Source organism: Plasmodium sp. gorilla clade G2 (genome assembly GCF_900097015.1).
Source record: "Plasmodium sp. gorilla clade G2 genome assembly, chromosome: 5".
NCBI classification, from domain to species: Eukaryota; Apicomplexa; class Aconoidasida; order Haemosporida; family Plasmodiidae; genus Plasmodium; species Plasmodium adleri (nom. inval.).
In genome coordinates this window covers 1,232,546-1,248,436 of record NC_041697.1, presented here as the reverse complement: position 1 = coordinate 1,248,436, position 15,891 = coordinate 1,232,546, and the positions used below count along the sequence as shown (strand labels likewise).

The window sequence follows — 15,891 nt, the reverse complement described above, 5'->3', positions numbered from 1 at the left end:
AAATAATCGAAAAACAAATAATAAATATAAAATTATAAACATACATATATATTTTTATGTATATGTATTATATATACACTATAGTGGTATATTTCAATAATATCATTATGAATAGATATTATAATATCATTATATTCATAATAATATAATATCATTACAAATATACATAATAATATACATAATAATATCATTATATTCATAATAATATCATTATTATAATAATATTATTATGTATATTATTATGTATATTTTGTAATGATATTATTATTATGAATATAATGATATTATAATTCCTATTCATAATGATATTATTATGAACATACCACTATATATTTGTACCACTATATTTTATACCACTGTATTTGTAGTACCACAATACGTATATACCACTATATTTGTAGTACCACAATACGTATATACCACTATATTTGTACCACGATATATATATACCACGATATATGTATACCACCATATGTGATTACCATGGCACATGTGGGCAAAAAACAGAAATATCTCATATATTTTAAATGCAAGAGATAAACAAACATATGTAGTTGTAGGTGTTTGTATGTGGGTATGTGGGTATGTGACACTGTATTTCTAATGTATTACCACTTATATGTTTGGACACAATGGGGAATACGGAATCAAATAACAAAAGCAGTTTGCTTAGAAATTTTCAGTACTTGATAGATAAAGATAACACAACTCCGGCCAAAGTACGCACTCAAACCCCGCAATATAAATTAATGTATTTTGATTACTTGAATTTTTTACTATATGAAATTCAACATAAAGCATGGACATGGGATATATATAAAGAAATTGTAAAACAAAATGGAAGATCAACAACTGACGAAGGTGAATTATTCTGTGGATGGAAAAAGATACAAGAACAAATATTTAATAAACTTATTCAAGAACTAAAAAGTAAAGGTCAAGATCAAAACACATATAAATGGAAAGATGATGCAGAACCACTAATAAATACAAGAGAAAAACAATTTCGTACAGCACCAAATTGTAGTTTCACGATTGATGCTAACACTATAAAAGAATTGAAAAACCCTGATTTTCCAGCTCTACCTTCAGGAACAAAAACTAATTGTGATAATTTAACTATTGCAGAAGGATTACATATACCATTACGTCGTCGAGCACTATTAGTTAAAGGAATAGATGAATATCTTGAAGAAATTAGTGAACAAATTACGAACAATGATTCTTTAAAAGAAGTGATAGAGCGTAAAACAAACGCTCAAATTCATATAGGAAATGCTGCAGTTGGTCTAACAAAAGATATGATCGAGGGGTTAAGTACTGCATTAAGCAACCTTATAAAACAAAAAAATAATAGTAATCATGATGCGTTTTGTAAAGAATGGTATCGTACGATGGAAGATTACCATACATTATTCTTAAAGAACGATATAGTTGACGAAAATGAAACCAGAAAAATTCAATGTTCAATAAAAATAATTGAAGCAAAGGTAGGAGATCCAACCAGATTTCAAAGAGAATGGAGCAAATATTTTAAAGAACTAGTAGATGAAATGCACACAAAATATTTCAAACACCCAACTAAAAACACGCTTTGCCAAATTGACAAAAGTGAGAAAACGCAATGTATTCGTTTTTTTGAAGAATGGGCAGAAGAATTTTGTAAACGTAAAAAAGATCTAGGGGAGATGATGATAACAAATTGTAAAGGTCCAAATAAAACTTCTGAAGAATGTAAAAATATATGTACTATATATACAACATTTTTAGATGAGTCACAACAATATTATAATAATTATAAAGAAACATGTATGAAACCAAAATATGGATATGATGAGAACAAAATGGATTTACTACGAAATTTCAAAGATGCGGTTAGTAGAAGTATGAATGAATGCTGTAAAGATAATGGTGACTGTAAAGACACAGAATTGTTTGATGCTAAAGATGATAAGGGTAATTTGATTTTTAACTGTATGTGCCCAGGAGGAACACATATAAACGACAGAGATACAAATTCAGATTGTCAAAGAGTCATAAAGGCTCATGGTACTTTGACAGGCACAACCCGTGGTCCACCCCCACTTGCTAGTGCGTCACAAAGTATTTCTAGTGCCGCGTGTGGAATACATAGTGGTAAAAAACCAAGTATGCCCGTGAATAGTTTAGCACAATATTTTCAGACGACGACAAACAATGATGCAAAAAAAGATCCTGGTAATGTTGGTTATAGGGGAGAGGGTGAGCTGAAATCTGAATTAAATCAAGCAAAATTTGGAAAGGATGGTAGTGTACAGGCTAACGATGCGTGTAGTCTTGATAAATCAAAACATACGAATGATAGTCGTCCATATCAAGCTAATACTACTGATGGTAGTAATTACCATGATGGACCATGCACGGGAAAAGGTGGAGTTGACAAAGACAGATTTAAAATAGGAAAACAATGGAAAACGCATAACGATGTTGATGATAATCACAAAGGTGTATTATTTCCTCCAAGAAGGTTAGATATGTGCACTTCGAATTTAGAAAATTTGAAAACGGAATATGATGGACTTCAAGGTGATAAAGCGAAGCACTCATTATTAGGAGATGTATTGGTCACAGCAAAAACTGAAGCAGAAAATATATTAGAACTGTATCAAAAAAATGACGGCAAAAGTGGTCTAACTGATCCAAAAGACAAAGAAACTGTATGTCGTGCAATGAAATATAGTTTTGCAGATATAGGTGATATTATCAGAGGAAGGGATATATGGGTAAAAGAACAAGGAAATAAACAACTACAAGAACGTTTGGTAAAAATATTTGAAAAAATTAAAGGAACAGTTCCTCAGGGGCTTACCACATATAAAAATGACACCGAACCATATTTAAAATTACGTGAACATTGGTGGGAAGCAAACAGAAAAGATATATGGCAAGCAATGATACAATGTAACGGCAACACCAACATATGTAGTGGTAATTCTCGTATTACCCCACATGACGATTACATCCCCCAGAAACTCCGATGGTTAACCGAATGGTCCGAGTGGTACTGCAAGAGACAGGCACAGTTGTACACCACTTTACAAACAGAGTGTGACACATGTAAGGGTGGTACTGTTGGACCATGTAATACCGAGAAATGTAAAAAATGCCAAGCAGCATGTACTACATATCAAACATTTGTTAAGGAATGGGAAAAACAATGGAAAGAAATGGAAACAAAATACTCAGATTTATACACAAAGGCAAAAGATGGTCAAGGTAATGATGAAAATGAAAAATATCTATACAAATTTTTAAATCAATTACAAGAACAAAACAAATCCCTTGGTGTTAATAACCCATTTGAAAGTGCAGCGGGGTACGTACATCACGTACTACCAAATACTGGTTGTGAAAAACAGACAGAGTTTTGCGACAGTGGTAACACATATACGTTTCTCACTCAACCTAGTGGTTACGTACAGGCGTGTGAGTGCGATAGTTCGACACCATGTCAAATAGTGGGACAAATACTTAGTGGTAAAACTGCAACAGATACTATAGATAGTTGTAATCCAAAAATAACAAATACAAATCAGAATTATCCTAAATGGGATTGTAGTGAGAAAAATAATAGTTCAGTGCCTAAAGATGGTTCTTGTATGCCACCTAGGAGACAAAAATTATGTTTATATTATTTAGCAGATGATCTTGACAAACAGAACATAAGTAAACCTGATGATTTGAAAAAACCTTTTATTAAAGCAGCTGCAGCTGAAACTTTTCTCCATTGGCAATATTATATACAACATGGAAGTGGAAAAGATAAAGGTTTTGACGACAAATTAAAAACTGAAGGAACAATTCCTGAAGAGTTTAAAAGACAAATGATATACACTTTTGGTGATTTAAGAGATTTATGTTTAAATACAGATATATCCGTAGTACATTCTACAAATAATAAAGATGTGACAAAGGCAAAAAATAAAATAAAAACTATTTTTGATAACAGTGGCCAGGGTTCACAAAAAACCAAACCTGAAGAATGGTGGACAACAAATGGTCCACTTATTTGGGAAGGGATGTTATGCGGGTTGTCATATAGTGGTGGGAACGACGAAAAGACACGTAACGAGGTGAAACAAAAACTTGATAAAACATATGGCTACGACACCGTGACGTTTGATACCACTAGCGGTAGTCCCACTGGTGTGACGTTACCACAGTTTGTGGAACGCCCACAATTTTTGCGCTGGATGACCGAATGGGGGGAACACTTTTGTAAACAACACAAGGTGCAATATGACCAGTTGGTTAGTAAGTGTGACAGGTGTAATGCCAATAAGCCTAGTAGTGGTAAAGCAACCTGTGATAAACATGGTCATGAATGTACACAATGTCAAGCACAATGTGAACAATATAAACAATTTATTAATAAGTGGAAACCTAATTATACTAGTCAAAAAGGGAAATATGCTAAGATTAAAAGTCAACCTCAATATACAAGTTCTGATCCTGACGTGAACGGAACCACACATGCCTATGAATACATAAACAAACAAATGCAAAAAATTTGTAACAGTGGTACAAACAGTGGTAAAAATATTATTGATTGCAATTGCATGAAAACTAAATCGACGACACAAAGTTCATCTAGTGGTAATGATAAAATGCCCGCATCGTTAGATACTCCCCCTGATAAATATAAAAACCAGTGTGAATGTGAACAAAAACCCCCTACACCACCCACATGTACTCAGAACAAAATTCTTGATGCGGCAAATAGCCTAGTGTTTCACGAAAAGACACTGTTACATAATAGTGGTGTAAATTTGGTAGGTGATTTATCGAAAGCAGAATTTAAAAATAAAAATAGTCCAATTGCATTGGGGACGCATGATTATTGTAATTTTAAGTTAGAAAAACATGGAAATGATTGGCGTGCATATAATGCTAAAGCTGATGGTAGTAATGGTGATGAACATAACGGTCCTTGCACAGGTAAAGGGAAAGGTACAAAACCAGAAGATCAAAGGTTTATTATAGGACAACAGTGGAAAGAGGGTGGAAATACAGAAATGCGCGATAACCACCAAGATGTATTATTACCTCCTAGAAGACAACATATGTGCACTTCAAATTTGGAGAATATCGACACTACTGCGAGTGGTCTCACTGGTGGTAATGTTAACCACTCGTTTTTGGGCGATGTCCTCTTGGCCGCCAAATATGAAGGCGAAGATATCGTACACAAACTTAGTAGCAAAAGCGATATTCCCGGTATATGTAATGCTATGAAGTACAGTTTTGCCGATCTAGGGGATATCATACGTGGGAAAGACATGTGGAGTAAAAATAACGATATGGTAAATTTGGAAAATAATTTGAAATCCATATTTAAAAAGATTCAAGAAAATATTACTGATCAAACCACCAAACAAAAATATGCTAGTGACCAATCCCCATATACCAAATTACGTGAGGCCTGGTGGTCGGCCAACCGCGAGCAAGTATGGAAAGCACTAACATGTTCGGCTCCCGCGGAGGCAGACCTCTATATACCATCAGCACCTGGTACTACCACATATAAGTTTGAACGTTATAAGTGCGGCCGCGATAGTTATACTCCGCCCGACGATTATATTCCACAAAGACTAAGATGGATGACTGAATGGTCCGAAAGTTACTGCAAACAGTTGGAAAAAAACTATTGGCCACTATACTTTGCGTGTAAATCGTGCCAACGTGCTAAAGCCAAAAAAAACAAAGAAGCACAAGAAGCAGCATGTACTTTTTGTTCAAAATTTTGCGAAGTATATAAAGATCATGTTACAGGATGGAAAGGTCAATGGAACGATCAAGAAAGAGAATATAGTAATTTATACAATGGTGGCAAAAGTGGTAATGATCAGATTAAAAAAGAACATGAAAACTTTTTACAAGACGTAAAAACCCAAAAGAGTAGTTCCCATTGCAAGGATAACAATAAAGATACAAACACCTATAATAGTCTCTCTGAATATGTTACATCTATGGGAGGAAGTACCTATTGTAATGATACAACGCAAAATAAATTTAATAATGATAAGGACGAAGCGCACGTTTTTCAAGAAAAACCAAAAAATTATAAAACTGAGTGTGAAAAAGATAAGACGACAAAAACGAAACTACCGGATCAACCTGGATTAGTGCCACCGAAAGGCCCAAAGGATCCACAAGATATATGTAAAAAGGTTAAGACATGTATTGACGCTAATGAACAAAAAAAAAGAGACGCAAAGGATAAGAAAGGAGATTGTAATGAAAAAGAAGGACAATTTAATTGGGAATGTGATGTAAATAAATTTACATCTGGTGAAGAAGGAGCATGTATGCCTCATAGAAGACAAAAATTATGTATTCATTATTTGAAAGAATTAACTAGTGGTGGTGAAAGTGAATTGAAAGATGCTTTTATAAAATCTGCTGCTCTAGAAACATTTTTTGCTTGGAAAAAATATAAAAACGATAAAAAAAAAGAGAAATCTCCAACAGCAACCAACCTAGATGAACAATTAAAAAATGGAAATATTCCTTCTGATTTTTTACGTTCTATTTTCTTTACATATGCAGATTATAGGGATTTATGTTTAGATAAGGATATAGGGAAACATGAGGGTGATGTGCTACTGGCAAGACAAAATATAGATAGAATTCTTAAACAAAAAAATGGACAAACAATTGACCCAAAAAAATGGTGGAATGAAAACGGTCTAGATATTTTGCAAGGAATGATCTGCGCACTATCAAATACTGTAGGTGATAGTGAACAAGCCTCGGTGCAACAAGCACTTCTCAATAATACCGAATACAAGTACGATCCTGAAGATTTAGATACCAAAATAGCTAATTATGTGCTTTATACTCATACAGTTCCTCAGTTTTTAAGATGGTTTACAGAATGGTCAGAAGAATTTTGCGATAAACAAAAAAAAGAGTTCGCACAATTATATAGTAAGTGCTATAAATGTGAAGTTAATAGTAGTGGTAACAAAATAACATGTGATAAAAATGGTAAAGAATGTAGCGGGTGTCAAACACAATGTAAAGAATATACAACATTTATTAAAAAATGGAAACCTAATTGGGAACAACAAAACAAACATTATAATCAGGTTAAAGATATAGACCCATATGATTCTGCTCCTTTTGTAGATACGAATAACCACGCATATACATACTTATATGAATCATTAGAATTACTTGGATTACATAATAATTGTATGCAACACAAATCTACACAAAAAAGTGGTGGTCCCACTGGTGTGGATATGCCGCAAGCGTTAGATCAATACCCAAGTGGCGAATATAAAAATAAGTGTGAGTGTGACGATAGTAGTAGTAGTGGTCCCAGTCCCGCGCCGGCACCTCGGCCACCTCGTCCACCTAGTCCTACTAATCCCACTGGCCAAGATAGTAGTAATCCTGGTCGTAGTCAACCTGGTACCGGTAAAGATAGCGGCCAAGGTGCCGGAGGCAGTCGCGGTCCTGGTGGTAACACAACACAGGGGAAACAGGAGTGTAAAATTAAGGAATATATTGATGAAAATGATAAAATAATAAAAGCAGGAAATCAGGGAGGTTGTAAACCAAAAGATGACAAGAAAACTTGGGATTGCGGTGGTATAACTAAAACGATGGTGTACGGGAAAGGTGAGTGTATGCCTCCTAGGAGACAATCGTTATGTATACATTATTTATCAAATGGTAGCGAAACATCAAAAATAACTAAACCAGATAAATTAAAAGAAGCATTTATAAAATGTGTTTCACTTGAGACACATTTGTTATGGCAAAAATATATAGAAGATAAAAAAAAAGATAATCCATCAGAAGCAACCAAACTAGAAGATGAATTACAAAAAGGAAATATTCCTCCTGAATTTAAACGTCGAATGTTCTATACTTTTGGAGATTTTCAAGATTTATGTTTAGGAAAAGATATAGGTAAACTTGAGGGTAATGTAGAGAAAGCAAAAAATTGTATAGATAAAATTTTTAAAAATAGTGGCAAAAATGATGAGGACCAAACAAAAGAAGCTTGGTGGGAAACAATTCAAGAACAAGTATGGAATGCAATGTTATGTGCTTTAAGTTATGATGACCAAACAAAAACAGTGAAACAAGATGTTAAAAAAAACCTCGAAAAAAACAAATACGATATAGTGACGTTCGGTGATGGTCCCACTAGTACCCCGTTATCCACTTTTGTGGGCCGCCCACAATTTTTGCGCTGGATGACCGAATGGTACGACGATTATTGCAAACAGAAACACACAAAATTAAAGGACGTGGAGACGGCGTGTAAGCCACAAAGTGGTATCAAATGTGATGACAAATGTGATCAAGCATGTGGTAAATACAAAGAATTTATGGAGAAGAGAAAAACACATTGGGAAAAACAAAAAAAATACTATACTTCACAAAAAAATACAAACCCATCCCCTAAAGAATATGATGAAGACAATGCCACCGAATATTTAAAAACTCATATTACGTTCACATGTGGTAGTACTACATCAAGTGGTACTACACCACCTAGTGGTACCAACCCAGTGGAAACTAACATCACCGCGTTAAGTACGTCGTCGTCGTCGTCGTATTATGATGCGGATGAGTATTGTGGGTGCAAGAAATTTATAGGAGACGACACGGAGTATGGGGAGATTTCGAAAGGAAATAACTGTAAAGGATTGAAAAAAGAAGCGGAAGAGACAAGTACTTCGAATCCAGATTCTGGAATTAGGTGGCAAAATATTGAAAATAAAGAATATAAGGATTTTAAGAATCATGGAGTATCTGACCAAGTATATATCCCTCCAAGGAGACAAAGAATATGTTTTGAAGGACTAGATGGAAAAAACGGCACTCCAAAAGTTGAAAATGAAAAAACTTTACGAGAAAGATTAATGAAAGTAGCTGCTACTGAAGGATATAATTTAGGTCAATATTATAAAGCAAAAAATGACAATAGTACAGATGAAAAATATAAATATGATGTTGAAGCTTGTAATGCGTTAAAATATAGTTTTCTTGATTTAAGAGATATAATTATAGGTCATGATATGCTGGAAAATGATCAACAGGATACAGGGAAAAATATTAAGCAAATATTTGAAAAACTTCCATCAAATGGAGGCCAAAGTGATATTGACAAACGCAAAAAATGGTGGAAAGAGAACGAGAAATGTGTCTGGAAAGCTATGCTATGTGGGTACAAACGTGGCAATACCACACTAAGTGGTTGCGACAAAATGCCTGATGACGCCACGTATCCTGTGGGTACCACTCGCGCGGATGGCAACCACTTGCAGTTTTTGAGATGGTTTGCCGAATGGGGAGAAGACTACTGTAAACACTATACCACAGAATTGGAGAAGTTGAGAACCGCGTGTAGTAAATGTACTGTGGATAATAGTACCAAAAAATGTGAGAATGATACTGAATGTCAGAACTGCAGAACAGCGTGTCAAAAATATCAAGATTTTATTAATAAATGGAAAGATCAATATGATAAACAAAGTCAAAAATATACTGAGGATAAAGGAAAGAGTAGATACACTACCCATCCTGTGGCATCAACGTCACAAAATGCTCGAGAATATTTGGACAAATCGTTAAAAACAGCGTGTCAAAATAGTAGTAAACCTGGAGCTAGTGGTTCCACTACTCAAAAATGTGATTGCATGAAAGATGTGTCGTCACAAAGTTCTAGTGGTACAAACATGCCTAAATCGTTGGATCCAATACCTGAGAGTGTTAAAAAAAAATGTGATTGTAACCCAGTGGATCCGAAACAGCCACCGGCAGCACCACAGAAACCACAGGGGCCACCTTCACCGGGAACACCAGATAGTAGTGGTACAGGACCTGGGCCTACACCATCACCATCGCAACCCCCAAGTGGTAAACCAGGACAAGGTGGTAAAGGCGCCGAACCGGACTCGAATCCATCACCAACACAACCTGGTGGTTCTCAAACTGGTCCAAATGGTGGAGGTGTTGGTCCATCTGGTGGTTCTCAACTTGATCCATCTAAACCTGGTGGTACCAATCAACCTGATGGTACACCTGTTTCTCCTGGTGGTGCTAAAGATGAATTTAAAGATTTGGATGAATGTCCTTTTCAAAGTGGTAGTGGTACTTCTGTTGTAAATAAGGAAAAATGTAAAAATCTGGGTGTAAATACAAGATGTAGCAAAATATATGGAAATAATGTGGATAAATGGACTTCACAACTTGTTCGTGATAGTTCTAAAAGTAATAAAGGTGTCATTATGCCTTCAAGAAGAACATATTTATGTACAAGAGATATATCAAGATTTAAATATAAATCTAAATATTATAGTAAATTTATGAACAAATTTCTTTCAGCGGTATATACTGAAGGAATATTATTAGCAAAAATATACAAGAAGTATGATGAAAAAGCACTACAGGCAATGAAATATAGTTTTGCTGATTATGGAGATATAATCAAAGGAAAAGATCTAATGGACACAATAACTAGTACAGATATAAATAAAAAATTAGACGAAATGCTCAAAAACAATGCACAACTTAATGGTACCTCTACGCTACCTAAAGATGCTAATGATTGGTGGACAAATAATAAAAAAAAAGTCTGGCATGCTATGTTATGTGGATATCAAAAACAAAACCATAGTAGTCAATTGGACAAATCATGGTGTACTGTACCTACTGATAGTGAAGATCAATTTCTACGATGGTTTACTGAATGGTCTCAACATTTTTGTAAAAGAAGAAACGAATTAGAAAAAGAAGTAAATAATAAATGTAGTGGTGTTAATTGTAGTGGTGGTACTGGAAATATTGATGATACATGTACTCGAGCTTGTCAAAATTATAAAAAATTTATTTTAGGTACAAAACAAGCCTATATTGGACAAAAAGGTAAATATAAGGAAATTAAAAATGGTAATCAGGAAGCTCATGAATATTTGAAAGATAAATGTAAAGATGTTAAATGTGAATGTCTATCTGACAAATTTAATAGTGACGACAATTGGAAAGAACCCTATAAAACATTTGATGATAGTGGCCTCAAAAGTAAATGTGAGTGTCAAAAAAGTTCAACAGCAACGAATCCTGCTGGTAAAGGTGGTGATAGTGTTTTTAGTAATTTGTGGAAAACAATAACAGATAATTTTTGGTCTCTTACTGATACTGCAAAAAATTTGGGAGTTACTGCAACAACAGCTACTATTGATGCTGCTACAAAAATTATTCCTGATGCTGCAGACCTTGGATTAAAAGCTGGAACAAAAGTTGTAATGCCAATTGCAAAAGAAGTTGCAAGAGTTGTTCTAAAACCTGTGACAGATAAGGTTTTGGATAAACTTACGGAGATTATTCGTCCCTCTCCTCCTGGTAAAGATAGTGGAAACCCCCCATCACCACAAGCCCCGTTACAACCTAGTGGTAAAAACACCAATAACCTGGTGACATCTACCCTTCCTCCTGTGGGAATTAGTTTTGTTTTAGGAGCGATCGCTTTATTGTTTTATTATATGAAGGTAAGTGTTAGATGTGTAGTTGTATGTTTTTTTTGTATGTGTTTTATATATGTTGATATATGTATGTGTGTGTGTGTTTTTTTTTGTATGTTATGTATATTGAAATATAGTAAGAAAAAAGAAAATAGATATATATATATATATATATATATATATAAGGTATATATTGGAATATATTTGATGAAATATTAAATATATGGGAATAAATTTGTTAAAAAATGCAATATATAGAAAAAATAATTTCAGAAAAATTTAAAAATATAAATAAAAAATAAAAAAGAGATAAAATAAATTCAGAAAAATTTAAAAATGTAAATAAGAAATGAGATATTTCTTTAAACAAAAAAGAAATAAATAAAAATTTAATTAAAATAAAAAAATGAGAAATGTTATGAGAAAAAAAATATAAAAGAAAATTCAATTAAAATAAAATTAAAAAATGAGAAATGTTATGAAAAAAATAATATAAAAAGAAATTCAATTAAAATAAAATTAAAAAGTGAGAAATGTTGTGAAAAAAAGAATATAAAAATAAATTCAGTTAAAATAAAAAAATGAGAAATGTTATGAAAAAAAGAATATAAAAAAAAAAATTCAGTTAAAATAAAAAAATGAGAAATTTTATAAAAAAAAAATATACACAAAAAAAATTCAGTTAAAATAAAAAAAATGAGAAAATATTTTATTAGAAAAAAGGAATATAAAAAAAAATTCAATTAAAATAAAAAGTGATAACATACTTTATGAGAAAATAATTAAAAAAAAATGGAATATATAGTTAAAAAAATTTGGTTAAATAAAAAAGAAGAAATATATGGGAAAAATTTAGTTGAAATAAATAAAAAGGAATATATAGTTAAAAAAATTTGTTAAAATATAGAATATATAGTTACATATTTGTTGAAATAAAAAAAAGGAATATATAAGAATAAATTTATTGAGATAAAAAAGAATATATAGGAACAAATTGTGTTAAAAAAAATTAAGAAAAAAAAAAAAGAAACAGAGAGAAAAAAAAAAATATTTCACACATTTCATTATAAAAATGAAATTGAAAATTATTTTAAATAGAAAAAATACACAAAAATTAAGTTCAAATAGAAAAACAGAAATTTTATAAAAAAAAATATACAAAAAAAAATTCAGTTAAAAAAAAACATGAGAAATTGTATCAAAAAAAAATATATATAAAAAAAAATATGTTAAAATTTAAAAAAAGAAAAAACATGGAAATAAAAATCCAATTAAAATACCAAAAAAAAAAAAAAAAAACAATTGAAATAAAAATGCAGCTAAAATACAAAATGAGAAAAACTTTTATCAAAAAAAAAAAAATACAAAAACAATTCATTTAAATAAAAATGATGAAAAGAAAAATCAAGTTAAAATAAAAATATATATATATAAAATTCTCGTAAAATAAAAAAGGAGAAAAAAAAAATATATCTATATATATAAATAAATATACCAATACATACATAATTATACCAAAACCTATATATATTTATATATAAATCCTAACACATATATACCCCACTCACACATATATATACCCCACACATATATATATACACCCCACACATATATATATACCCCCACATATACATCCCACGAAGATATATATCCAGACACACAAATATCTCTAAATATATATTTTCGATATATATATATGTATACATATATACATGATATAGAAACATAAACGCATATATATACACATTATATATACATATAAGCGTATATATATGCATATATGTTCCTATATTGTGCATATATGTATATGTATATATATATTCAAAATATATATTTATAAATATTTGTGCGCGGGTCCCCCCCCTCCCCCGGGGGATATACATCTTCGCGGGCGGGGTATATGTGGTGGTTATATATATACGTGTGTGGTATATATATGTGGTGGTATATACATGTGGTATACGTGTATGTGTATATGTATGTGGTATACGTGTATGTGTATATATATGTGGGGTTTTTTTGTGTTTTAATATATATGTGAAGAGAAATAAATTATATATATATATATATATATATATATATATAGAATGAAGTTAAAATATTCAAAAAAAAAAAAAATAACAGAGAGAAAAAATAATTTTCACATATTTAAAAATAAAAATGAAATTCATAATTGTTTTAAATAAAAAAAAAAAAAAAAAATTGAAAATAAAATTGAGTTAAAATATAAAAAAAAAATTCACTTAGAAAAAAAACAATTGAAAAAATAATTTAATAAAAATACAAAAAAATAAAATATATAAAAAAAAATTTAGTTAAAATAAAAAATTTTATCAGAAAAAAATTGAAAATAAATTTAATTTAAATAAAAATCATGAGAAGAAAATGCAGTTAAAATAAAAATGAGAAATTTTATGAAAGAAAAATTAAGTTAAAATAAAAAATGAAAAAAATATTATTAAATAAAAATAAAAAAATCCTATATATATACATATATATCCAAATACCTACATATATATACATTCACATACCTACATATATATATACACATACATATATATATCCCAATACATATATACCTAAACCCACACACCTACATATATATATTCACATACACATATATCCATTTTTTTTTTTGTAGAAAAAAACACCGACTGCCCCTACGGATATTTTTCGTGTGCTTAATATACCCCAAAATGATGAGGCCATGCCGACAAAAACATCGACAAATAGATATGTTCCATATGGTCGTTATAAAGGAAGAACATATATATATGTTGAAGGAGACGAACCGGACGATTATCTTCGTGATATATCTTCTTCTGATGTCACCACTTCTTCGTCCGAAAGTGAATATGAAGAGATAGATTTATATGTGCCACGTAGTCCTAAATATAAAACTTTGATAGAAGTGGTATTGAAACCAACTAAAAGTGGTGACACACTAAATAATGGTGATATACCTAGTGGTACCATACCCTCCAATACAGCTATTAATGAGGAGGAATGGAATGAACTAAAACAGGATTTTATTTCGCAATATTTAGAAACCATACCAAAGGATTTACATAATGAAAATATCATTGATGATAATATGGATATGGAACCTAATACTACACACGATAGTATGGAAGAAAAACCTTTTATTACCCAAATCCAAGATAGAAAATTATATAGTGATAACGATGTTTTTAGTTATAATATTGATTGGAATATACCAAATAATATTAGCACTAATACTCCGACATATAATAGTTTATATAGTGGTATAGATCTAATTAATGATTCTTTAAATGGTGGTAATGATATTGATATATATGATGAGTTGTTAAAAAGAAAAGAAAATGAATTATTTGGAACAAAACATTTAAAAAATACAACAATAAATAGTGTTGCAAAACAAATATATGATGATCCGATACTTAACCAATTGGATTTATATGATAAATGGTTACAGAGACATAGAAATAACCAGTGGAAAAACAAACCGGATAATAATATACCTGTGGAAAACGTCCACACTACACATAAATTGTTGAATACCAACCTTTCTATAGAAATAAGTAGTGATATGACCCATGATACATCTAATATGGATATGAGTGGTACTAATAGATATACTTATTTGGATGATATGGATTCGTTCGAAAATGGTAGTGATGTAATATAAAAACACATGGATATATATATATATATATATATATATTGTGGGTTTTTGAACAAATAGGTAGGTTTTTGTTTTTTATTAATAAACATTTTAATTATATTGTGTGATTCATTACATATATGATATATACAAAACATTTTCATAAAGATGAAATATTTGAATTTTATATATATATATATATATATATATATATATATGTGTATAATATATTTTTTTTTTAGTTATATAATCAATTATAAAAAAATTATTGAGGTACGAAATATTCTTTGTGTTTATAATTTTAAAAAGAATTTCGTAAAAAAAAATTTGATAACTTTTATAAATTAATAACAAATATATTAAATTAAAATTAAAAAAAATATATATATGGATGACAAAAAAAAAAATTATGCATAAAAAAAAAATATATATATGGATAACAAAAAAAAAAATTTATGTATAAAAAAAAAAAATAAAATTTAAATTATATAAAAAAAATACATAACATATATATATAATTATAAAATAAAATTATAAGATGAAAATATTGTTACATTTCCAAAATATAAAATAATATATAAAAATACCCAAAACATTAATTTCATAATGTGAAAATTATATTTTCCAATTCCCAATATATATATACAGAAATTTATATTTGGAAAAAAAGTGTTTATTAAAGAGAAAAAAAAACATATACATCCTAACACACAAATATAC

The 15,891-nt window shown here is 30.5% G+C and overlaps 1 protein-coding gene across 1 annotated transcript; it reads left to right on the top strand.

The window, feature by feature from the left end:
- Nucleotides 1–632: 632 nt before the first annotated feature.
- Nucleotides 633–15,195, top strand: PADL01_0531900 (erythrocyte membrane protein 1, PfEMP1, putative; the record flags this gene model as incomplete). Its single annotated transcript, XM_028680717.1, has 2 exons — nt 633–11,552; nt 14,167–15,195. The coding sequence occupies 2 exons, from the start codon at nt 633–635 to the stop codon at nt 15,193–15,195; spliced, it is 11,949 nt and encodes a 3,982-aa protein (XP_028537166.1).
- Nucleotides 15,196–15,891: the final 696 nt, after the last annotated feature.